This window comes from Heptranchias perlo, chromosome 2 (assembly GCF_035084215.1).
Source record: "Heptranchias perlo isolate sHepPer1 chromosome 2, sHepPer1.hap1, whole genome shotgun sequence".
Lineage (NCBI taxonomy): Eukaryota > Metazoa > Chordata > Chondrichthyes > Hexanchiformes > Hexanchidae > Heptranchias > Heptranchias perlo.
In genome coordinates this window covers 28538454-28565315 of record NC_090326.1, presented here as the reverse complement: position 1 = coordinate 28565315, position 26862 = coordinate 28538454, and the positions used below count along the sequence as shown (strand labels likewise).

The 26862-nt window shown below is 40.6% G+C and overlaps 1 protein-coding gene across 2 annotated transcripts in view; it reads right to left on the bottom strand.

Annotated features, from left to right (window-relative positions):
* The window catches only part of mboat1 (membrane bound O-acyltransferase domain containing 1), a 97248-nt gene that overhangs the window by 10822 nt on the left and 59564 nt on the right, over positions 1–26862 (bottom strand). The window contains exons 8-11 of one of the 2 annotated variants that reach the window (XM_068001638.1): positions 25707–25899; positions 22807–22910; positions 15816–15880; positions 6592–6724 (exon numbers count right to left, since the gene is read on the bottom strand). In XM_068001638.1, the coding sequence (XP_067857739.1) occupies positions 6592–6724; positions 15816–15880; positions 22807–22910; positions 25707–25899 (495 nt within the window). The remainder of the gene's footprint in view (positions 1–6591; positions 6725–15815; positions 15881–22806; positions 22911–25706; positions 25900–26862) is intronic. The other variant, XM_068001639.1, reaches the window with a different exon arrangement.

Sequence of the window (26862 nt, the reverse complement as noted above, 5' to 3'; positions counted from 1 at the left end):
CCCTTTTCCTTTCTTTGTCATTGGTTCCCACGTGGACCACGACTTCTGGCCTTTCCCCTCCCCACCTCAAAATGATCTGCACCTTCTCAGTGATGTCCTTTATCCTGGCACCAGGGAGGCAACACACCATGTGAGACTCTGAGCTTGAGCGTGAGCAGTTAGTGGCACTTCCTGAACATGTGGTTTTCCAGGACACACTGAGTGTTCTGGAGTTCCCACATGGCACAGGATGAGCATGTGATGGGCCCCAGCTGTCTTGCCACATTAGCTAAAAGTTATTTAAACTGTTTGTTTAGCTTCAAGGCACCTCACTGTTTATCTGACACTAAAACACTAACCATTAAAAACCACTAACCAATGAACTAAATACTTACTGACTTACCCTCAGTGATCCTCCTTGTCTTGTGACAACACTTTTTGACTTTTTCTTGAATTTTGATTCCTCGTGCGGCTCCCTTTATGCTCCGCTCAGTCTTAGTCTATAGGCCCTTGGTTTAAATCACTCAGCATCTCCTTCCCCCTCTGCACCTAATTCCCATACTCACCAAATTCCCAGTTGAAAGTCCTCACTCTGTTAGCACTTCACTCCGTTAGAGGTTCACTCTCTGTCTTTCCCAACCTCTATCGAACAATTGTGATTCTAGTCAAGGAGTTTCCTCCAGTTCTGCCCTGTAAACCCAGGCAGGCTCGTATTGGCTAGTTTGGATAAAGGTGAGTTTAAGAGATCATGGGGACGAAATTTGGTTAAGATCAACCAACTCAAACCCGATCTTGAGAATCCCTACGTGGTCAGTAAAATATTAAGATGCCTACGTGGCAAAGAAGCAGAATGCAAAATGGTTAGAAAGGGTTAATTAGTTAGTAACTGAGATTGGTACAGGTGGCCTGGCCTCCTGCTGGGCCATATGTTTGCGTAATCAGCAGGTTTGCATTGTCTTATCAATGTAGAGTCTTTGATGTGATTCAAGGACTAGTCTGAATGTCTCCATGTTTATGGAAGATCAATATAGGTAACGAGCTTAGCCAAAGTTGAAAGACTTTCCAAGTTGGGAGATAAGGAACAGAAGGAACAGGAAAGAACATTCCAGGTTGGAAGGTGAGGAAGTATCCCCTTTGATGTCTAACAGCAGCATGATCAGCACATGGACGATCTATGATTGGCCGGCAATAATGTAACCTCGCATGGCAACCTATGCCCGGCTTATGATTGGTGTTGACCCTCGTTAAGTATGTTCCAACCCCTATTGATCTGTATAAAAACGTGTGGATTTCTGTATGTTTCTTGTTCTTGCTCTGCTAGCATGGAGGGACCATATCAGGAGTCCAAATCAATGCTGCAGACTAAGAACCCTGCTATTAAAGTTGTGTTGAACTTTAAAATGTATTCGACTCAGTTTTTACTGAACCAGACTGAGGGGAAAGAATCCGGATCGTCAATCTTATCAACAGTTCATGTAAAGAAAACATGGAGATAACGTTGTTTGCCTCCTCCACCCATCAATTAATACTAAGTTTCTGGGCAGTTCAAACCATGTTTGAAATAAGCAGCATTATGACCTTCCATACAGAAGCCATTAATGCTACACATTTTGCATCATCATCTACTAGCTTATTTTTTTGCACTTATTAAGGTGAAGGATAGCAGCACTGGGAAAACTTGGGCAGCAATGTCAGCATCAAGCACTCCAAGGTCAGGTATACAATGGCCAAATACACAGTAAAGTTTTGGGCTGTGGGGCTCCCCCACCAACTGGGATGAGTACCCAAATGTATTTAATTGAGGATCTATAGAGCTGGTTGAGAGGGGGCCTGTACTGCATTATCTTGGTCTGGATTAAAATTTGACTCCCTGAGGTACTAACATCTCAGGCTCCTTCAAACCGGGACTGAATGAAACTACCAATAACACACTGCCTTCACAGGCCACCTCGTCAGGGCAACTCAAATCAGATCATCCCCTTTGTTTGGAAAGGTACAGGAGTCAAGCCAAGAGGCTTCAAGAAAGTGTTGGATAATAATTCCACAGCCACCATGGAGCTTATGCAAGAGAAGTCATGTTTCATCATTTTTAGTAGAGTTCTTCGAGAATCTAACAGGATTGGTGGAGGCTATAGGTTTTAGCTATCAGAAGGCATTTGGCAAGGTCTGTTGCGGAGAGGTTTTTAAAGTTCAAAGCTACTTGAATGGAGGAGGCAGTAGTAAATGTAATAAATTAGCTAAATAATGGGACACAAAGGATATCGAAATATTTTGCAAAAAACAACTGTGATGAAAACATGAAAAATAGAGGACACCACCAAGCTGTACATTAAAGCTGGCTTACCTACAGAAACTATGCAGATAAATCACATGTGGAATTTAACACTGAACACAGTGCAGAACCTGTATTGAAAATAGCAAATCGAATTACAAAATAAAACCCACCCCCCTAAATGGGCTGGGTCGAGCCCACCATGGGGTCAAACTCTCCGTAAGTACTTCTTGGTCCTGAAAACTGGTGCGGTAAGAAATATTGTTTCTCTTCAGATGGCACCACTGTACCTTGAATGTACGTCTGAACACTTGTCGTTCACCTCATGGCTGTTTGTGGGATGGTGCTGGCAGAGACTAAGCTGCCTCGTTTGTCTTAACAACAAAAGGCACTGCACTTCAAGAAAGTAATTCATTGTGTGTTTCAAATTTCAGGGCTGCATTAGATATTTTCTCGGATTCAATGTCATCGATCACTTCCATAAGCGAACCCCATGTCCCCTACGATCTGGAGAGTACCTTTACCACCCGATATCTCGAGCTCAAGGAGAGGTCAGTAGTCAAGTCCCTGATTTCCCCTCTCGCTTTGAAGAAAGTCTGCAGAAATTTGGGAGCGAGAAACAGTCAGTCAGAGAGAAAGAATTCTCTTCTAAAAGTTAGGGCCAACTAGCATCAGGGATTTGCTATTTTGAAAAGTGAATTTAGCCCATTATCAGGGGGTAGCATGGTGTATTTTATTACTTTTGCTGTTAAAGGAAGCAAAACAAATCAGATATCATTTCATAAAAAAACTGTATTCTGTTTGTACCAAATTAAGTGTAAAATAAACCAGCTTGTTGGTTTACTGTTGCTCTTCTCTCACTGGAGTGTTTATCAGTCCGCATAAATTTAATGAACCAAGAAAGGTTTCAGAGCACATGGGAACACAAGCGAGATTACAATATCCAGAACTGACAACAGGAGGTCTCGTCGTTGCGATCCCCAGGTCAAACTACCATATGACTTGATATTGGGCAGTAAAGGTAAACTTCTGATTAGAAGCAGACGCCATGTCCTCTACAAAGAATATTCAGTGACACTAAACCCAACAAAATATTACAGGCCCAAAATTTGTAACAACCAATTAGAATTACATAGAAATGCCAACATTAATGATTGCACAAACTCTACTTCTCAGTTAAATATCAATGTAACTGTAGTCTAGACAGTGTAAATATTCACAACAGGCATAATGAGTGAATACAACTGGTGGCCTCCAATACTGCAACATTAGCACTCTAACATCTCATATCAATATGAACTTCATAAGGGGAGCTGCCCTGATGTAAAAGGATTCAGCCCTGCATGCATCCTGGGTACTACTGGAAATGGGGTTTTAATTTCACAGACTGCTAGATATGCATCCAACAGTTAACCTCCTCCCACCCCCCCCCCCCAAAATGAAGGTTGTATTAATTTCTACCCATTAGATTTTAAATTTGTTTAGAGTTTCAAAAAGGTAAAGACAAACATTAAATGCTTTAAAAAAAATGATGAGCCAAGGAAGGTAGCTCCATTTTACCACAAATACCCAATCACATCACTGTCAGAGCAATACACGACAGTGCAACAGCAAACCTGGCAGGATAGAAAGACCGAGAATTATACACACTGATGTTAGCATGCAGTGAAAAGCACCTCTCACTATTTTTCACTTTAGCATCGAACCCAATTTAATCAGAGCATATTTTCCTAGAAACTGGCCCTTTTTTAGTGCAATGAAAAACTAATTAGCAAATGAAAATTAGCAAAACCAATCTGTTTATGAAGATCACACACAACACTAACCCTGTCTACATGGACATCACTACTCCCAAATGAACCTGGAATAGATGCACCATTAGTGTGAAAGGTGCTGTGTACAGAACACAATCGGTTGCTGTTGCATTCATTCTAATTAACCCTCAAGCTGATAGTAAGGATATACATAACAAGCAACATTACTGAGAGTCTTTAGTCACATATAGCAGTGACACTTGGAGCAGGCACAAACAGGACCTGTGATTAACAGATGCTGGAGCCAACGAGGCTATGGGGAAGTTCAAGAGCTGGCGTAGCTGGGGTCCATAACTGTTGTGTTGCATCACAGTAGCAAGCTTTAGGAGACTTCTTAAGCACAACGCAACGGCATGGAACATAGGAATTGCTAGACGAAAAACAATCAAGGTTCATCTAGTTCGCCTTCTATCATCCTGGTAGTCGAATGGTACAATGACAATGGAGTTGTTGACCAACCATAGTAATCAATCTCCATCAATTAGTCTACAACAGTCTCAGAAATGACACGAGGAAAACCCCAGGGGTGGAGAGCTTTGGGAACCATAGGTCCAAAGTCACCTTTTTCCTCCCAAGCATCCTACACTCACCACATGTCATGTTTCGAATTACTAATATAATGCATCCCAAAATATTATTTTTCAGTGAAAGAAGAAATTTAACAGGAGTGTGCAACATTGTCAAGCATTTGAAGCGATGTAAAGCTGACAGAATGTTTATATATTGTATTACTGTAGAATGGAAAGAACAGTTTGTATTGCTCAATAAGGATCAGAAATTCCATCCATCTACCGCACAACAATTGAGGTTTATCCAAAGTCCTGCATGACTGACTAGAATGTTAGGAGAAAGCAATTAGTATAATCAATGAGAAGAGCTGAGCACAGACAGCCAGCAGCCAGGCCACACCGATGCAGAATAGTATTTTTTAAGACAGAAATGGCTCTCTAGTACGCCATAGTTCCTTTATGAAAGGCCACAAGAGATTTTTATTCTTTGTTAGTTTGTTTTGATTTGTTTTAATGTTCTTCAGCTAAGCTTGCTTTGGGGTTTTACTTGCCCCTCCCTATCTCTGAAACCTCCTTCTGCGCTACAACCCTCTGAGATCTCTGCACTCCTCCAATTCTTGCCTCTTGCACATCCCTGATTTTCATCAGCTCACCAATGGCAGCGGTGCCTTCAGCTGCTTAGGCCCTAAATTCTGGAATTCCCTCCTTAAACCTCTCTTCCTCTCTCGCATCCTTTAAGTTGCTCCTTAAAACCTACCTCTTTGAGCAAGCTTTTGATCACGCTTTTGATCACCTGTCCTAATATCTCCTTATGTGTCAAATTTTGACTGATAATGCTCCGTGAAGTGCCTTGAGATGTTTTATTACATTAAAGGCGTTATGTAAATGCAAGTTGTTGTTTACTGTAACCCAGCACAGGATAGTGCAAGTAACCAGCCTGGTACTGAACACTGTCACAACTGAACACAGCTATTATATTTCTACCACCATATTTACACTGTGGGTACAGTAAATTGCACCAAGGATACAGTATAATTATACTGGGGGTACCGTATATTTACACTGTGGGTACAGTATATTTACACTGTGGGTACAGTATATTTACACTGTGGGTACAGTATATTTACACTGTTACAGTAAGATTCCTGATCATTAAGAGTAGGAATGGGATTGATGAAAAGAATCCTACTCCCGACATCATTCCAGTACATCTATTCCCTGCAACCGTCTGAACTAAATGTTTTTTCAGGGATCCCGAAGGAGGCCGTATGTTGAGATGACTGCAGAAAAAGAACTCCAAAATTTTGCCATAGCCTACGGGGGATCAAGCAGGAAAAATACCAATTTGACACCGGTATGCATGCACAATTAGAACTGCCATACCTCTTAAACATAGATTTATGTGACCAATTAAACATTGATGTTAAAGGGGAACTACTTCATAGAATCATACAGCACGCAAGGAGGACATTCGGCTCATCGTGCCTGTGCCGGCTCTTTGAAAGAGCTATTCAAATAGTCCCACTCCCCTGCTCTTTCCCCACAGCCCTGTAAATTTTTCCTTAAGTATATATGCAATTCCCTTTTGAAAGTTACTAATGAATCTGCTTCCACCACCCTTTCAGGCAATGCATTCCAGATCATAAAATTTCACTGCATAAAAAAATTTCTCCTCATCTCCCCCCTGGCTTTTTTTTGGGCAGTGCTGAGCATTTATAATTTAAGTCAGCAGGAGGGATGTAACATACAAATGCTGTTCAATTAAATCTTAACTGAAATCTCTTAAATAAAAAGAAACAGGATTGTTTTTGAGGCACAACTGAAACAGTAACCAGCAAACAGTGGGTTAATGCAAGTGGCTAACTTAACTATTCCCACCAAACATCAGTGAATTATTTTTCGAGTTTGTAAAACAAAATCGGTGAATGCCCTTCTGCAATTCAATGGATGCTGAAGCTAAGAAATGATGCTTCCCGCTAGTCCACTACCTTGGTGCAGATGGATTCTGAGTACTCACTGCTCTTGCTGCCAGCGTGATAGGGATTGCCGTCATGAAAGTGAAGTAATAGCCAGGGTACACTCCATGCCACAAGGCTGAAAGGATAAACGTTAGAGCTGTGGGGAAGTAGGTAGCCCGATCGTAGCAGACACTGGAGAGAGAAAAAAAAAACAGAAAAAAGCGACCACGTTGAAGGTTAGGAAATTAGACTCTTACACTGCACTACTTCCAACCACTCTTCACTAAGATAGGATTAGTCCTTTCATCTTCTGATTGCCAATAGACTGAGAGGTATTTGAACACACATGATTAAGTTGAACCAAAATAGTGTCTATCACAGATGAAAGTGTACGCTGCCAAATTGGAAGTCAAACAATAGTCTGACTTTCATACAATTTACATACATAATGATCATAATGAATAAACATGCATTGGAAGAGTGCCTTTCACATTCTCAGGACAACCCAAATGGGCCACATTTGAAGTGCAATCACCGTCCTCGTGTAGGTAAACATGGCAGCCAATTTCCATACAGCTAAGTCTCACAAAAAAGAAAAAAAATAGTTCTGCAAGTAAAGCTTAGATTATGTGCTCAAGTTCTGGAGATAACCTGTTTTGATGGTGCTTGTTATGAAAGCAACCATGAAAGGTTTTATTAAAGAAACCATTTTATGTTCAGAACTTCATTTTCTAATAAAAAGGACAGTTTTGCGGAATCTGTTGAAACAGGCGATAGCTGTAGAACGTCAACAAATCAGCTCAAATTGCACCGATTGTCATCATTCAAGATAGCCCTGGGTAGCTCTAATCTTCCAATAGATATATCTATTGGTTTAGCAACTATATGTTTACCTTTTCTGTACTTGTAAGAATAGCTTTTGTTATGAGACCCACTCTCTGGAATGCTGAGTTGATGTAAGTTAGCAGTAAAACCAAGAGCGAAGGTCATGGAGGAGATGATGTAATGGCCTTTTAGCCAAGCTTTAAAAATTCAACCATTGTAAGGAACTTAGGGAAGACCCAATGGGTTAATCATCCTGCGACTGAACTCAGCAACTGTAATGTGAGGTCTCCCGCAGACATTGCATCGTCACGTGTGTCCTCTGTGAGTATCACTTCCTTTAATAAAATCTGTGAAACTAAGACTCTGCATTTAGAACCTTCATTCTTGGCACAGAGATAACAGCTCCAAGCTTGTCTCTCGAACAGTATTAATTAGCAGTGTTGATTGAAGGATGAATGTTGGCCAAGATACTGATAGAATGCCCTGCGCTTCTTCAAAAGTGGGATCTTTTACGTCCAGCTGAACAGGCAGGCAGAGTTTTGATTTAACATCGCATGTGAAAAACGGCACCTCCAACAATGCAGCACAACCTCAGTTCTGCACGTAAAGCCTAGATTATGTGCTCAAGTCCTGGAGTAGGGCTTGAACTCGAACTCTCATTTCTGGCTCACCGAGATGGCTACCGCTCAATCAAGCAGACACTGCAGGCTCATTTTAACCTTGGGCAGTGGTGGAAATGTGTGGTAGCAGATTAGCCTCTCATTATACACACCAAGCGATTTACCTTTTCAATGGAAAGAGAAATCAGGCGGGTGGATAACTGGTGGTCAATTCACTATCGCCCGTTTTCAACTACCACCGAAAGTTAAAATTACATGGTCCTGGGCAGAGCAACATATTTTTTAAATCAACACATTGGCAGGTATTAAGATGTGCCTACAATCCTAATTTACTACACAAGGGTGTGGGCTGCGAACAGTTGGTTATACCTCAGCGAGGTTTGGCTGCCCAGCATTCATTCTGGAAAAGGTTCCTTCCCCTTTCCTCTGCCTTTATGTATAATTGATCTTTACTGCAACTCAACAGCTCATTCTTCATCACTTCCTTGTTTTCAACCTTCAAATTTACTTAAATGTAACTAACAACTGCCGAACATATTGTGCAACTCTTATTCTCTTACATACATACATATTCTTTTTTTAGATCACGCCATTGACTAAACAAATTGATCTCAGTATCCAGTTTCAGTCGTTACCATGTATTAATCCTAGAATTAGAATCCTCAAGGGAATAACTTCAAAGAGAAAAACACTTCTATCTAACTTTATTCTGTTAAGTCCTTCGACATACTCTGTGCTATTAACTTGTTCACATTACACATTATGAGAACTAGAATTCCTTTCAAAGAATCTATTCATCACGCACACAAATGACCAATTACAACAATTCAGGCTCTCATCCAACACTCTATTTGTGCTCACATTAAAAGGTAGCTTCCATGGGCATCCCCCACAGGTCCTATGATTACAAACTACTAACCTCACGTGTAGAGTAACTGGGTCAGATAAACGAGTCTCTTACAAAGTTATCTTGAGTCGGTCCTTTCTCATAGGTGGAAAAATACCAGTCAGGCCATATAGTTCAGGCTAGACATACCGGTCAAATTTATTGCAAGAAAGATATACACACAGGAGCAACATAAAACAGCAGATAAACAGCAACATTGTACTTAACTTACACTGATACTTTAAGCCATTTTTTAAACCAAAACTACAAGCGTGTTTGCAATCATAGAATGATACAGCACAGGAGACCATTCGGCCCATCGTGCCTGTGCTGGCTCTTAGAAAGAGCTATCCAGTTAGTCCCTTTCCCCAGAGCCCTGCAAATTTTTCCCCTTCAAGTATTTATCCAATTCCCTTTTGAAAGCTACTATTGAATCTGCTTCCACACCCTTTCAGGTAGTGCATTCCAGATCATAACAACTTGCTGCGTAAAAAAATTCTCCTTATCTTGCCTCTGCTTCTTTTGTCAATTACCTTAAATCTGTGTCCTCTGGTTACTGACCCTTCTGCCACTGGAAACTGTTTCTCCTTATTTACTCCATCAAAACCCTTCATGATTTTGAACACCTCTATTAAATCCCCCCTTAACCTTCTCTGCTTTAAGGAGAACAACCCCAGCTTCTCCAGTCTCTCCACATAACTGAAGTCCTACATCCCTGGTACCATTCTAGTAAATCTCCTCTGCACCCTCTCTGAGGCCTTGACATCCTTCCTACAGTGGGTGCCCAGAATTGAACACAATACTCCAGCCGGGGCCTAACCGGCGGTTTATAAAGCTTTAGCGTTTGTACTCTTATGCCTCTGTTTAAAAAGCCAAGAATCCTGCACGCTTTTTTTTTTAAAAAAAACAAACAGTCTTCTCAACTTGTCCTGCCACCTTCAAAGATTTATGTACGTACAGCCCCAGGTCTCTGTTCCTGCACCTCCTTTAAAATTGTAAGGACTTGCACAACACCAGGTTATAGTCCAACAGTTTTGTTTTAAATCACAAGCTTTCGAAGCTTACCTCCTTCATCAGGTGAGTGAAGGGTTCTAAAAACGCACAGCATATATAGTCAGAGAACAATGCCTGGTGACACCTTTGATTGCTGTGATCGTCTCCCAGCTGAGGTGTGATAACGGGCAGTTGGAAAGATTATCTGTAATCACCAGGCATTGTTCTCTGACTATATATGCTGTGCGTTTTTAGAACCCTTCACTCACCTGACGAAGGAGGTAAGCTCCGAAAGCTTGTGATTTAAAATAAAACTGTTGGACTATAACTTGGTGTTGTGCAAGTCCTTACATTTGTCCACCCCAGTCCATCACCGGCATCTCCACATCATGTTTAAAATTGTACCATTTAGTTAACATTGCATCTCCTCATTCTTCCTACCAAAATGCATCACTTCACAATTCTCTGCATTAAATTTCATCTGCCATGTGTCTGCCCATTTCTCCAGTCTGTCTATGTCCTCCTGAAGTCTGTTCCTATCCTCCTCATTGTTTACTGCATTTTCGAGTTTCGTGTCATCTGCAAACTTTGAAACGATGTCCTGTAGACCCAAGTCCAGGTCATTAATACATATGCAGAAAAGCTGTGGTTCTCATACCAACTCCGAGGGGACACCATTGTATACTACCCTCCAGTCTGAAAAACAACCGTTCACCACTACTTCCTGTCCCTTAACCAATTTTGTATCCATGCTGCCGCTGTCCCTTTAATCCCATGGGCTTCAATTTTGCTAATAAGTCTATTACGTGGTACTTTATCAAACGCCTTTTGAAAGTCCATATACACATTACCCGCACTACCCTCATCAACCACCTCCATTACTTCAAAGAACTCAATCGAATTAGTCAAACACAATTTGCCTTTAACAAATCTGTGCCGGCTGTCATTTATTAACCCATATTTTTCCAAGTGACAGTTAATTTTGTCTCGGATTATTGTCTCTGAAAGTATCCACACCAACATTAGGCTGACTGGCCTGTAGTTCCTGGGTTTATCCCTCTCCCCTTTTTTTGAATAGGGGTGTAACATTTGCAATCCTCCAGTGAGGATTGGAAGATTGTGGCCAGAGCCTCTGCCTTCTCCACCCCTACTTCCCTCAGCAACCTAGGATGCAACCCATCTGGACCGGGTGACTTTTTCATTTTGAATGCTGCCAACCTTTTAAGTACCTCCAATTTATCTATTTTTATCTCATCCAATTTCTCCACTACATCCTTCTTTACTGTGACACTGGCAGCATCCTCTTCACTAGTGAAGACAGATGCGAAGTATTCATTTAGTACCTCAGCCATGCCCTCTGCCCCCACTAGAAGATCTCCTCTTTGGTCCCTAAATTGGCCCCACCCTTCCTTTGACTACCTTTTTGCTATTTATAGGTTTATCTTTTGGGTTCCCTTTTATGTTACCCACTAATCTATTCTCATACACTCTTTTTACCCCTCTTATTTCCTTTTTCAGTTTTCCTCTGTACTTTTTGTATTCAGCTTATATCATGAGCCTGACATTTATTATAAGCCTCCTTTTTGTTTCATTTTAACCTCTCTACCTTTAGTCATCCAGGGAGCTCTGGCTCCAGCTCCAGCACGGATGCCCTTCCTTTCCTCCTTGTGGGAACATGTCTAGTCTGTACCCAAACTATATCCTCTTTGAAGGCCTCCCATTGTTCATTTACTGTTTTACCAGCCAATCTTAAATTCCAAACCACCCGGGCCAGATCCCCTTTCAACTCATTAAAATTAGCCCTCGTCCAGTTGAGTATTTTCATATTTGATTGTTCCTTGACCTTTTCCATAACTATTCTAAACCTAATGATATTGTGATCACTGTTTCCTAAATGCTCTCCCACTGAAACATGACCCAATTCATTCCCCAGAACCAGATCCAGCACTGCTTCCTTCCTCATTGGGCTGGAAACATACTGATCAAGAAAGTTCTCTTGAACACATTTCAGGAATTCCTCCCCCTCTTTGCCCTTTACACAGTTATTTTCCCAGTCTATGTTAGGATAATTGAAGTCCCCAATTATCACTACTCAAAATTCTTGCACCTTTCTGAAATTTGCCTGCAAATTTGCTCCTCTATCTCCTTCCCACTATTTGGTGGCCTATAGTAAACACCCAGTAGCGTAATAGCTCCTCTATTGTTCTTTAATTCTAACCAAATAGATTCAGTCTTTGACCCCTCAACTACATCATCCCTTTCCAGTGCTAGGACAGTATCTTCGATTAATACTGGCACTCCCCCCATCCTCCCTTTTTTTCCTTCCCTATCTTTCCTGAATACTTTGTAGCCAGGAATATTAAGTGCCCAATCCTCCCCTTGTTTGAGCCAGGTCCCTGTTATTGACATTATATCAGACCCATGTGGCAATTTGTGCCTGCAGCTCACCAACCTGATTTACCACGCTCCGTGCATTTACACACATGCAGTCCAAACCCACCCTAGTCTGTCTCGCATTTCCCTTCTGTCGATCCTTCCTATTTCTGAACTACTCTTTATTCTAATGCTGTTCGTCTCTCCCAGTCCTCTGTGCACCTTGTTTCTCCTCTCGAATACTTCATCCTGGTGCCCCTCCCCCTGCCAAATTAGTTTAAACCCTCCCCCATAGCAATAGTTAATCTTCCTGCAAGGACATTGGTCCTAGCCCTGTTGAGGTGCAACCTGTCCATCCTACACAGGTCCCTCCTGCCCCAGAACTAGTCTCAGAAAAATCCGAAGAGTCTTATTCAGAATCATTAAATGGAGTCTTTTGATGATTCTATGTGGAGCATGCCTTTACCCTTGGAGTTTTACCTACCCACAGTGTCATGGAGATATGGTTATGCTCAATGAACTCAAGAAAAGGCTGCAGCCCAGTTATACCACTCATTTCCTTTTGAAGTATACTGACATTTCCCCCCCTCTCCACACCCCACCCCTCCCCACCCCTCCTCCTCCTCTCCCCACACCCCCCTCCTACACCCCCTCCCCCTCTCCCCCCAACTCACCCCCTCACTCACTCAGTCTCTCCCCCCACTACCTCAAAGCTGTCATTTTGTGTTACAAATCTCAAGACAACAATTTCCCAACACGATACCCCCTGATGAGTCGGCCATTATAGATAATGCAGTGGCAAACTCGCATTCATTATCTGAGGGACTAGTCAAACAATTTCGATCTGGTGAGGTGGGTCCACACGTCATATTATAAACAAAGGCAGGTAACCCTCTCTGATTCGCAATTGATTATTTACACTCACGCCCTCAAGCCAAGATAAAGAAAGTTCTTTTGGAAACAGTAGGCGTACAAGTTCCTTTGAAAACCTCATGGTAGATCTGTCTAGTCACTGTTTCAGATTTATAGGTTTAACAGGCACATTTAGAATTTGGACTGTCGGTCCACCTCACTCACGTTCAAATGGAAAAATGAAATGAGGACAAATGGACCGAGAAGGTACAGTGTTTGAAGTTGTACCATTCCTCATTCCAGAGCTTATAAACCCAACTTAAAATAAAATTGTATCGTAAACACTAGTGGATCTCCCCTGGTATTGCACATGGATACAAAGTTAACAAAATGTGAATTGTGAACACAAGTGCTCTCATGCACCAAAAGAAAAATAAATCATTTTGTACCCTCACGTACCACAATTATGTGAATAAATCTTTGCAAGTAATATACAGTAGGTACATAATGAGGCATGTTACTCGCTCGTTGCAGTTTCATAAAGCTTTCTGACTCACTCACTTCTGGTGTTCTTTGTATAATAATTAGAAATAGAACACATGAACAGGAGAAACATTTGTAAATAGATACATGTAGGAAGCAAATGGATACATACAATTATGAATGTGCATATTTCCAAATCATAGTGAAACATTATGGTTCTACGCATTTCATGTTCCTCATAACACTTTGAATGCTGCACTTTAGTGTTAAACTTTCACTGGATTCACTCAAATTTCATGTTCATAAAGCAACAACAAATCAGCATTCTTTAACTATGAGCAGTAAGGAACATTAGGAGCAGGAGTAGGCCATTCAGCCCCTCAAGCCTGTCATGGTTGTTCTGTACATCAACTTAATTTACCAGCTTTTGTTTCATATCCCCAGATTCCCTTACACAACAAAAATCTATCAATCTCAGTCTTGAAAGCTCAAACTGACCCAGCATCCACAGCTTTTGGGAGAGCGAGTTCCAGATTTCCATTACCCGATGTGTGAAGTGCTGACTTATTTCATTCCTAAATGGCCTAGCTCTAGTTTGAAAATTTTGCCCCTTGTTTTAGAATCCCCCAGCAGAGGAAATATTTTCTCTGTATCTACCCTATCATTTTGAACACCTTGATTAGATCATCCCTCAAACTTCTAAGTACAAGAGCATACAAGCCTTGTACAAGTTTATGCAACTTGTACACATAATTTAACCCTTTAAACCCTGGCATAAGTCTGGTGAATCTGCACTGTACTCCCTCCAAGGCCAATATCTTTCCTGAGGTTCGGTGCCCAAAACTGAATGCAGTACTCCAGATGGGGTCTGACCAATGCTCTGTATAAATGAAGCATAATTTCCTCACTTTTTAAATTCCAACCTCCTTGAGATAAAGGTCAATATTCCATTAGCCTTTTTGTATCTGTGCACTAGCTTTTTGTGATTTGTGTACTTGGACTCCCAAATCTCTCTACTCCCCCACAGCACCTAGTTGCTCACCATTAAGAAAATATTCCAAAGTGGGTAAACTCACACTTCCCCACATTGAACTCCATCTGCCACAGTTTTGCCCACTCACTTAAACTGTCTATTGTCCCTTTGTAACTTTCTGCTCCAATCCACACAACTTACTGTGCCTCCTAACTTAGTGTCATCTGCAAACTTGGATATACAACTCTCTATTCCTTCATCGAAGTCATTAATATACATGATGAGAAGCTACTAATAAAAGGAAATTCTACCAATAACAAAAAAAAGAAACAAATCCAACAAAACAGTTACTATATTTTTCTATAATCCTTCCCTTTTGTTCTTTCCTCCCCTCCCCTTTCCCTGGCTCTGTATTTGCTTAAAAACTGTTAAATCTTTACTTCTTCCAGTTCTGATGAAAGGTCATCAACTTGAATTGTTAACTCTGTTTCTCTCTCCACACATGCTGCCTGACTGGCTGAGTATTTCCAGCATTTTCTGTTTTTATTTCAGATTTCCAGCATCCACAGTATCTTGCTTTTGATTTTCTATAATTTGTAAATTTAATGGCAATTGATACCAGCTCAATTGCTAAATTTAAATCTGAGATAGATAGCTTTTTGACAACCAAAGGTATTAAGGGATATGGGCCAAAGGCAGGTACATGGAGTTAGATCACAGATCAGCCATGATCTTATCAAATGGCGGAGCAGGCACGAGGGGCTGAATGGCCTACTCCTGTTCCTATGTTCCTATGTTTGATTCACCACCTTGAATTTTTGATCTAGTTGAAAATTGTCAAGTAAAACCAACATTAAAAGGTGAGCACTGCCACACATTTTTTTTTAAAATGCTGCTCGAGTTGCGGGAATACAACGGCTTCTTGCAGATCAGGGGCAAGCCTGCAACTAGTCAGCAAGGCAAAGATGCCAAGGTCAGAACAGCAGGTCTGGCACGGTGTCCCTCAACAAGACAACACTGGGCCGGGATAAAACAGGAACACCCAGCAGGAAGTCAGGGTCAATCCAACAAAAAGGAGAGCAGTTATTTTCTGTAATGTAGTTAGCCTTCTCACAGTAAGCAAACTGAACAAAGGATCAATTCAATGAAACAAATGATGTTACATGTCACATGATTTAAGCAGAATTTTGATAGTCACAGATCCTGTGCTATTTGCATTGAATCTTTATACAAGACTGTTAGTAAAAGGCTTACACATGACCAACAATTTTTGCTTACCCCTTTAGCCAAGCTGCAGTTTGAATGTTCCAATTGTCCAGGCACATTTTAAAGCTTGTAGCAGTCTGGTAATGGAGAAGTATAAAAAGCAGTCAGTAATCTGAATGCAGGTTTCTTTCAGTATGAGGGAGGAGAGAAAAACAAAATTTCCCTCCCAGATCTTCAGATAAAGAGTATTGTACACTTTCTATATAATATGCTAAGTACCCATTTTAGCTTAGTTTTCTTTTAATTGGGGCTTTGTGAACTTTATCCCATTTACAGCTAATAAACAGGCAGCAGAAAAGTGTCAGGTTCAGTCTACGACTAATTGTTGAAGATTAAACGCAAACCTCAGCACTAACCTATACTTATCACACAAACAGTTATTCTAATTAGGTTCCTGAGAAACTAGTCAGGACAGGTATAACTTTTTTTTAAATACACCTTCTATTGAGGCAAGAATTGAGTAAAGAAAAGTCTGCACCTTGATATAAACTCCAGAAGGAAAAGAATAATCTGGAGTTGCCTAGGTGAGTGGAAACATCCAATGCCAGTAGTTGCGAGCATGCAGTCTCAGTGCCCATTAAGGGTTACATTTCCTTTTCTTTCCCTCCTCCCCCTTGCATTTTCAGCATTGAGGATTTAACAATTTCTGTACTTTTTAGTCTAAAGTTCTTCTGCAATAAAATCTCAAGCTAAACCCATTTGTCTAATCCCCCAGGTGCTGCACATGATTTAAGAGAGAAATCAGGAGGGCAAAAAGGGGACATGAGATTGCTTTGGCAGATAAGGCAAAGGAGAATCCAAAGAGCTTCTACAAATACATAAAGGGCAAAAGAGTAACTGGGGAGAGAGTAAGGCCTCTTAAGGATCAACAAGGTCATCTATGTGCGGAACCACAAGAGATGAGTGAGATCCTGAATGAATATTTCACATCGGTATTTACGGTTGAGAAAGGCATGGATGTTAGGGAACTTGGGGAAATAAATAGTGATGTCTTGAGGAGTGTACATATTACAGAGAGGGAGGTGCTGGAAGTCTTAACGCGCATCAAGGTAGATAAATCTCCGGGACCTGATGAAATGTATCCCAGGACGTTATGGGAGGTTAGGGAGGAAATTGCGGGTCCCCTAGCAGAGATATTTGAATCATCCACCGCTACAGGTGAGGTGCCTGAAGATTGGAGGGTAGCAAATGTTGTGCCTTTGTTTAAGAAGGGCGGCAGGGAAAAGCCTGGGAACTACAGACACCGCGCGCGGTGAGCCTGACATCTGTAGTGGGTAAGTTGTTAGAGGGTATTCTGAGGGACAGGATCTACAGGCATTTGGAGAGGCAGGGACAAATTAGGAACAGTCAGCATGGTTTTGTGAGAGGAAAATCATGTCTCACGAATTTGATTGAGTTTTTTGAAGGGGTAACCAAGAAGATAGATGAGGGCTGTGCAGTAGACGTGGTCTACATGGACTTTAGCAAAGCCTTTGACAAGGTACCGCATGGTAGGTTGTTACATAAGGTTAAAACTCATAGGATCCAAGGTGAGGTAGCCAATTGGATACAAAATTGGATTGACGACAGAAGACAGAGGGTGGTTGTAAAGGGTTGTTTTTCAAACTGGATGCCTGTGTCCAGCGATGTGCCTCAGGGATCGGTGCTGGGTCTGCTGTTATTTGTTATTTATATTAATGATTTGGATGAGAATTTAGGAGGCATGGTTAGTAAGTTTGCAGATGACACCAAGATTGGTGGCATTGTGGACAGTGAAGAAGGATATCTAGGATTGCAACGGGATCTTGATAAATTGGGCCAGTGGGCCGATGAATGGCAGATGGAGTTTAATTTAGATAAATGTGAGGTGATGCATTTTGGTAGATCGAATCGGGCCAGGACCTACTCCGTTAATGGTAGGGCGTTGGGGAGAGTTATAGAACAAAGAGATCTAGGAGTACAGGTTCATAGCTCCTTGAAAGTGGAGTCACAGGTGGATAGGGTGGTGAAGAAGGCATTCGGCATGCTTGGTTTCATTGGTCAGAACATTGAATGCAGGAGTTGGGATGTCTTGTTGAATTTGTACAAGACATTAGTAAGGCCACACTTGGAATACTGTGTACAGTTCTGGTCACCCTATTATAGAAAGGATATTATTAAACTAGAAAGAGTGCAGAAAAGATTTACTAGGATGCTACCGGGACTTGATGGTTTGACTTATAGGGAGAGGTTAGACAGACTGGGACTTTTTTCCCTGGAGAGTTGGAGGTTTAGGGGTGATCTTATAGAAGTCTATAAAATAATGAGGGGCATAGATAAGGTAGATAGTCAAAATCTTTTCCCAAAGGTAGGGGAGTCTATAACGAGGGGGCATAGATTTAAGGTGAGAGGGGAGAGATACAAAAGGGTCCAGAGGGGCAATTTTTTCACTCAAAGGGTGGTGAGTGTCTGGAACGAGCTGCCAGAGGCAGTAGTAGAGGCGGGTACAATTTTGTCTTTTAAAAAGCATTTGGACAGTTACATGGGTAAGATGGGTATAGAGGGATATGGACCAAGTGCAGGAAATTGGGACTAGCTTAGTGGTATAAACTGGGCGACATGGACATGTTGGGCCGAAGGGCCTGTTTCTATGTTGTAACTTCTATGATTCTATGCACATCCCTTTTGTATTTGAATTTCCAAGATTCCGATTTCTCTTTGAACAGGAACTTCATCTCCCTTTCTTTAAGCACAAGTTATTTTCCATGCTGCAGTTTACCATTTACCCAATCAATACAAACATCCTTACCACAACTTTTTAAAGCCTGCTTTGTGGGAATATAAAATGTGCATTTGCAAATTTTCCTCCTCTGACAAAAATCTAGTAACAGACTGCGGTTTGTACCAAAGATCTTGGGAACAGCGTGATGGCAATAAGACAGCAACAAAAGACTTGTGGGGTGATCGTGCAATTAATAGTAACGGGCAGAAAGTCACAGGCTGCGACCTGCGATTCACGAGATACACAGCCTGCGAGCGCAATTGCCCACTGGCGGCACTGGATCATAGAATCACTCCTCCGATTTTAGTCAATAAAAACCATAAGAAAAAGCTTCGGGATCTTTCTACCTTAATGACGCTAATGCTGTTCTCGATGAGTCATATGCTGGCAATAGCCAATGGGCCATGAAACCTTGGCTCCACAAAGGTCAATTAAGGGTAAGTACAAATAGCCACAGTACAGTACTCTCAACTGATGTGCATTTCCCAACATGAAAAACATTTAATGAGCAGAGAAATGCCTGAAAAAAACCTTACAAACTCAACTGCGGAGCATCTGATTTCCATGACAACTCATTTAGAAGCAGTGACCATTGAACTACAGCACTGGAGACAGTTTTTTTTGTTGAGAAGCATAAATCCATTTGTAGTAATTGTTCTTTGTTGGCCTTTAAAAAGGATCAATTCTAAACACGTTGGCACACTTTGGCATTCCGTGATGGGCACATTATCTCATCAACCTCTACTAGGCCAGAATTGCTCGGATGGCACATCACAGCTCTAAAACACGGGAAAGTATCATCATAAAACTATAATGTCGGGACACCACAGATCCTCCAGGCTGCTCAATGTAGACCAGGAAGGTGGTAGGTTCGATTCCTAGATGTAAGCGAGTGAGTCGATCCCAGGCTGGCCAGAGATGGGAATGTTACCAATTGGTCTATGGGGCAATATCAGCGAGGGTTCTCGATCGTAATAGTGACCCACTACTGCAACGTGCACATGTGGTTGTCAGGTGAGGGCAGGATCGAGCTCACCTTTGAAAATCCGCACTGACACTCATTATCCAAGCTCACATATTAAAATAGGTCACTTGGGCAAGGTGGCAAAGGGATGAAGGTGCAGGTAGAACCACACCCAGTGCGAGTGAGTCTCCACCTTCAGGTCAGAGAATTGGGGAAAAAAATAAACCGTTTTTTTTTAAATACAAAAGGGCATATTATTCATGACGATGTTAAACAGAAATACTTTTAATTAAATCTAATTTGCATTGTGAAACATATTCGATATACCCCAGTGCTATTTGAACTTCAGCTATACAGTACTGAGTTATCTAGTGTTAATGACCAGGAAGCACTATTCTGAATTTAAGAAAATTATTGCTGTCAGGCAAAAGGACGCCAATGAATCAGCAGCTAAATGAATAACAGCAAATTTATTTTAAAACTCTATTAACTGGTTTCATCTAACAGTCCCATTAAATCCCATGTATTGGTATACCGGTGAAAAAGCACACACTATTGTCTTGAAAAATCGCATTGGTACCTTAATCACGTTCCCACACGTGCAAATTAAAACTTGAATGAAGATGCAGTCATCCTTCCTGTAGATGGAAGTATGTCGGAGCATAGTGCATTGCGTTACAGGATTGTGATTTCCTAAATTGAGTCCTTGATCTCAGCAATGCAGTTAATGGGAGGCATTCAGAGGAGATCAGGCCCATGAGGCTAAAGGTGGATTGGGGGGGGGTGGGGAGGGAAGTGGGGAAGAGAGAGAAGGGAAGTAGGAAGGGAGAGAAAATAAATCTAACTGCAAATTATCCTAACAGTTCCCATACTCCGAGTAAAGGAATCAATAACAGCATTGGCCATGAAGCAGGTCAATTGCCCTCCTCCTTAATCAGTGTATGGCACAGGAAGGCAGGAAACCGAGAAAAGAACTTGACAAGTGGTGAAATATGAAACCAATAACAAAAAAAAAAATAAACTAAAATCCTTAAGACTTAAGGTCAAAGTTATGCTGCTTAGTGGAAAGTCCATTTAACCAGAGGGGCAAAGAACAAGATAAAGGGAAATGGAAAAGAACAACTTGCATTTATATAGCAACGTTATTTCAGCAACTAAAAAGTATTATGCATTCAGCACTCTGAACTCTGTTTAAATAAGGCAATGAGTGATCACAATTTTAAAGTGCATAGTTAAAGTTTGTGAAATCCTTCTGAATCTGATGAAATCCACATCACATTAGCTGTCAAATCACCAGAAGTCAAAGTGATTACATGTACATGTTCAACATGTCTTACACTGTGGTAGGGAGAGGGAAGAAAGACGTGAAGTAAAATGATTACAAAGACTTCTCTCTCATTTAAAATCCCAGCAAGTTACATCATCAATTCCAAAGCATTAATTACAGCGGGCGCCAGAGGCACGCAACAGAAACTTCGAAACAAAAACAGAAAGTGCTGGAAATACAAGGCAGGTCAGTCAGCATCTGCAGAGAGAACGGGCAAAAGTTCACATTTCAGGTCAAACTCTTCACCAAAACTAAAAGAAATTGGGACAAATGAACAACCATTTAAATAGAATCAGGACAAAGGTGGAGGGAGACGGCAAAAAAAAATGAAGTAGTGTAATTAAACAAACTATGGATACAAGAGAGACAAAGAACATGTGAATAACTGAAGCAGTGGGAAGTAAATCAGGTCTGAAATGAAAACAGGAGAAGCTGGCCAAACACGGCATGGTCTGACTGCCTGAAGGCTGGGCCGTCACCGAGGACGCAGACTCCTCTGCCAGCAAAGTGTTCTGATGAAGGGTCTCCACCCCGAGCACCAAACCATCTTTCCCCCTCCACTCTCAACTCCAACGCACCCATCCCATATCGCCGACAAAATGGAAGAATGTAGAAGGTCAAAGATGGATGGGTCAGAGTGGGATGGGGAATTATTAAAGCAACAGGGAGCTCAGGGTGATACATGCGACAGAACAAAAGCGTTTGGCAAAGTGGTCACCTATTCTACGTTTGGTCTCCGCAAAGCCACTGCGCCTGGCCCCAAATACTCCTTCCATGTGAGAGCGATTAACATGCACTTCCACGAATGTAATATACCATATTCGCTGCTCACGGTGCAGTAGCCACTCCATGGGGGAGCTTCACGCAAACTTGAGGTACAGCACCTCATCTTTCTCTTGGATGCTCCGACACTCCCTGGCTTTACCACGGATTTTAGAAACTTCAGACCTTAACCACAGTCACCACTTTCTTTGCAGCAGGGGCTATTTTGTCCCATTGTCTGTTGTAAAGGTCCATCATCTAACCATCTCCCATTTTTCTTTAAAGTACATTACAGGTCATTCCACTCTTACTTCTACCCTCTTCCCTTGGATCTGATTCCTTTTAGATGCTTGTGCATTTTTTTCAGTTCTAGTGAAGGCTTATGCCCGAAATGTTAACTTGTCTGTTCTCTCCACAGACGCTGATTAGCTTACAGTGCACTTCCAACGTTTTCTGCTTTTGTTTCAGACTTCCTGCATTTGCAGTTTATTTTTTCTTTTGCTTTTTATCTGCAACAGAGACGTAGGACTTGCTGCGCATGGTTTTCCAACCATTTAAAATAGATGGTCAGAAAATCGGCCCAGCGCATGTCCATATTTCTGATCCTCTAAATGGACGGAGCTGGCCGCTGGCAGCAGCAAGTCGATTAACCATTATATTTGTCAAACAGTAAAGTATTTCTCAAGCAGTAAGCTGGCCAACCAAATAAAAAACAATTAAAAGACATCAGGTGATAAAAACATTTACAATAAACAAGCAGCATATTAAGAAACTCATGATTCATTAACTTACCTAAGTGAAAGTAGTCAAGTCATTTTTGGAAACAGGTGTTGAAGAGAAACGTCACTTATGCAAGAACACATTAGGGGATCAAAATGAGTCATTGCTGTAGCAAGGTTTTGCAATGTTAGAATCTTTGATAATTTTATATTAATCTTTCTCAATCTCATTAAATGATCTATAACTTTAGAGCTGTGATTCCAGCTTGGAATATTTACCAAACTTAAACCATGAAAGAAGAGAAACATCCATCAGACACTCACACAAAATATTCAATTTTGTCTCTTTTGTGTAATAGAAAATATCGGTAATTGTGCAGAAAATAATTCTGTAGAGTTCTAGTCTAATTAAAATCTCAGACATGACACTAAGGTGTTCAACACTTAGTTTGCAACATCTAGCTTACATATTTGCAATATGAGAATCTCACCTCAATATTCCATATGTTTAGGTTCGAGATTAAGTCCCATCGAAAGTTGCCATTTCTATCAAGACCGTTGAACCCAAAGCCACCTGCGTTATTGATTGCATCAGCTAAAAGGGAAGCAGAAAACCAGCATTATTGCTCAATCTAGTTTGTGAAAGAACATTTAAATGTTTCAGCAATAGTTAGTGCAATCTCTCTGTTCTTAAATTTTGTTTAATCACACTCTGTTATAAAAGAAGATGCACTTCAGTAATAAACAATCCACAGGAAATTAATTTGAGCAGTTAATGCTCTCACAAAAATTCAATTCCCAGAGATACATAAGCCATGTAGAACGCAGGTGGGAAATTAGATGGGCCAACCAACATAGACTTATACATGTTACAGGAGTTTTGAAACAATAGAACAGCTTCCGGATTCCATTTAAAGATATCCAAGGAATATATCAGATCTCACAAACTCCTACATACAATTTAAACATTTGAGCCAATGTTTACATCCTGAGAGTTTAGGGTAATAGTAAGGGTGAAGTTCAACTATGGACAGAGAGAGAGTGCGAGAGAGAGAATATAAAAAAAGACAAATGAGAGGTAGGAAGATTTTTCCAGCTTTGCTTTATATAAACGCTCTCCTCCAGTTCATTGATGGGACTTGGCTTTACAAAAAAAAAGCATTTAGCAAGTATTCTTTCATTGGGAAGGAAAACACAAGTGAATTTTGCCATTTGATAAGTGGCTCAGTTTGCATCTGGATAGAATTAATATCCCACCACATGTTTGTAAAAAGCAAAGAAGTTTGCCAGACACTTAAATTGGACAGTGCCCCTTTAACCTCACTTGTAATACAATCATTTCCAAGGGTCACTGCTACCCATTTTTATTAGAAAAGCCATTGCTGCTCACAGACTCTCTTTATATACATTGCCTTTCTCTGGTTTTTAATCTCCTATTGTTCCCCTTCCACACAGCAATAAATTGAACGAGGAAGGAACGAAGGAACAAAGAAAGAGACAAAGAAAGGAGAGAAAGAAAGAGAGAGAAACAGATTGTGTTTACCAGTCTAAATATAGTTATTTTCTGTACCAGCAAGGACGAGACAGGAAATACAAAATTCAGTTTGATTCTACACTAGAAAGCTTCTTGGCAGTGTTAAGCTTGTGCAGACACACACACAATCACACAAAGGATAGTTATCATAATTTGCACTGTCCAACTTGGTACCTCAGCCACTTCTTATGGCTTTGAACCACTGACAGGTAGCTCTCGAAGTTTTGATGTGGAAACAGGCTTTCAGAAGGACACTGGCAGTTCACCACCTTGTACTTTGCAAACCTGCATCGTTCTACTTTTTATTCCAACAGCACCTTAAAATTCAAATCAAATAACTAGAGCAACACTAGACTCCAGGCTCTTCCTTTGCATCTCAAAATTTTGACTGTTAAATTGTGGTTCTCCTCTGATTAGTGTCCAAAAAATTAAGTCAAGCTTTAAATTCAGCTACCAATTTCATTAATATAAGTTAATACCAGCAGATCTCCTGTGGCATTACTCACAGTAAGTCACAGGGTACCTAGTCTTAAACGGACAGGAGCATTGCATTAAACTAGAACTGTCTTTAACCTTCCTTGTCTCTTTAAGGCCGCAAGCCTAATTGCAGGTCGGTACATCTTGAAGTTAATTAGAGCCTAATGATGAACTTTCTTTTTTTTAATACTTTAAATAAATGAATAGATGTGATTTATTAGTGTTTCATATAAAGTATGATGGATTCAAACTTTGACAAACTAGCAAACCTTCCATGGCCTTGCTCACAGTAAATCAGAGGATACGCTGTTTTATAATGACAGGAACACTGTTCCACGTTACAGCCGATGTATTATTCTGCATTAACAGGCTTGTCCCTTTGCGGCCCCAAGGTCTTATTGCTGTATAAAACCACATAATAGCTAAAATAGAATATATTTTCTATTGCTGGAGAAGTTTATTCTGAAGGCAGCAGGAAATGGCTGATCAAAATGTGACCCAGAAATCAGCATGGTGACAACATGTGGCACCTGAAGTAGCAGAGACACATCTCAAAACTTTTGCAATATACTTAGATCTGCCATGATGATGCTCATGGGTATTCTCTGGGCTGGCACGTATTTGTGATGTTTACCTGCTAAGCTGACCTATGCCTTTAAGGCCACTGATCTAAACAGGCAAATAGGAGGCAAGTTAGCAACTGCTGAGGGTAATCAAAGGGCATTTGTAATTTCTTGTAAATGTCAGGCTCCAAGCTAATGACTGGTTTTCTCTTCAAAAAAAAATTGTTTCGCGTCTGCAACAAAGTGACATATGAGCAAGAGAAAGAAACAGACAGACAAAGGGAAAGAAAATGAAACTGAAGAGCTCAATCTATCACGATAATCAAATTATTTCTTCTCAAATCTTCCTTGCCAAATTTATCACAAGCATTGGAAGGCATGGGGCTTCTTGAGGAGGGGAGGGGGGCGGAGAAATTAAACTGAGGGGACATTTTAAAATGATCAATCAGCATTTACGGCTCTACACATTGTCACTTTATTCCTCACATTTTAGAAAACACAACTTTCCACCGAGGCTCATTTCAAACAGTTCACTGTGGACAGGAAGAATTTATGAAAATCCTTCAAGCCGAATACTTCCCAACTGTCACCTGATCCGTCACCCATGAACAAAAACTTAAAAGGTTAAATTTCCAATAGGGTCAAACAAGCCATAGAGACAAATTAAAATTGTTTATTAAATCATTCATTATTTTGATAGCTTCTAAGTATAAATATTTTCCCTATTACTCATGGATTTATGAAGTTTAATTATAGTCATAAAGCTTTAATCAAAAAATGTAAGATACAGTTAAGGAGGCACACCAACTTACTCTACCTAAAGTCCAGGCAAAGTAATACTTGGGTCTGGATGCATGGACTGAGATGAAGAGGTAGCAGAGTCTCCAGAAGAATGAGGTTTCACTTATAAACTTGTCATCCACATTGTAGGAGATAGGAAAGTTCTTTGTAACTCCCATAAACCAAACTAGACATACAAATGTGATAACCACTTTGTTTGCTACAGCTCTCTAGAAAAAAAACACAAAATATATGACGTTTGTCAGCACTGCATCATCAGTAAAAAAAAATTAGATTTTAGGACAATAGCCAAAAGAAAATTATAATGCAATAAATCAAACTTAAACAGTTTTGTGTCAACACCAACCATAAGCACAATACTCAAGTGGTTTATGAACACTAGCAGAAACTTATTAATAAATGATTGGCACTGTTTCAGTCAGACTTGTTGAGCACATGAGAGGTAGACTGGTAGAGGTGAAAAGGTATTCATGATAGTGATATTGGAGTTGAAGATTATGGCATCATGTGCCTGGTAACACACAAATATGATTCCCTCTCCCAGCAGAACACAAAGTATAACTATGTATTAAATATTAAACATTTGTTGACTGAGTTTACAAGTTTATCAATGCGACACAAGTACGTGTGGAACAGGAAAGAGGGGTCTTTAGGTCAAAAAAAATGCATGACACAACTGTGACATTAGAGAGGCATTCAGTGCTATTACTGTAGTCAAGAGACTTTTGTCTATTTGACAAATATAATGGATTAGTCAAACTGTTTTGATCCAAATGAAAAGTTAACACAATACAATATCAACATGGAAGTTAACCTTCTGGCTAATCTTCTCTGTCTCGTTCCAATTTTAGAATTGTATTTCCTTCAGGTTTCAAAATAAATTTTGTGAAATCAAGTTTCTTTGAACCAAAGAAATTTAAAGGTTATTCCATTCTTTTGAAGGAATACATCAATCAGAATTAACATTAATACTTCTGACCTACATTACAACAGTGACCACACTTCAAAAGTACTTTATTCGCTGTAAAGCGCTTTGCAATGTCCTGAGGTTGTGAAAGGCACGATATAAACGCAAGTCTTGCAAGACTTTCCATATTTGTCTTTCCTGCTTCCAGTATTCCAGCATGCCATTTTTTTTGTGCATGCTTACCAGAAATGTTAGCGTTGGGGAA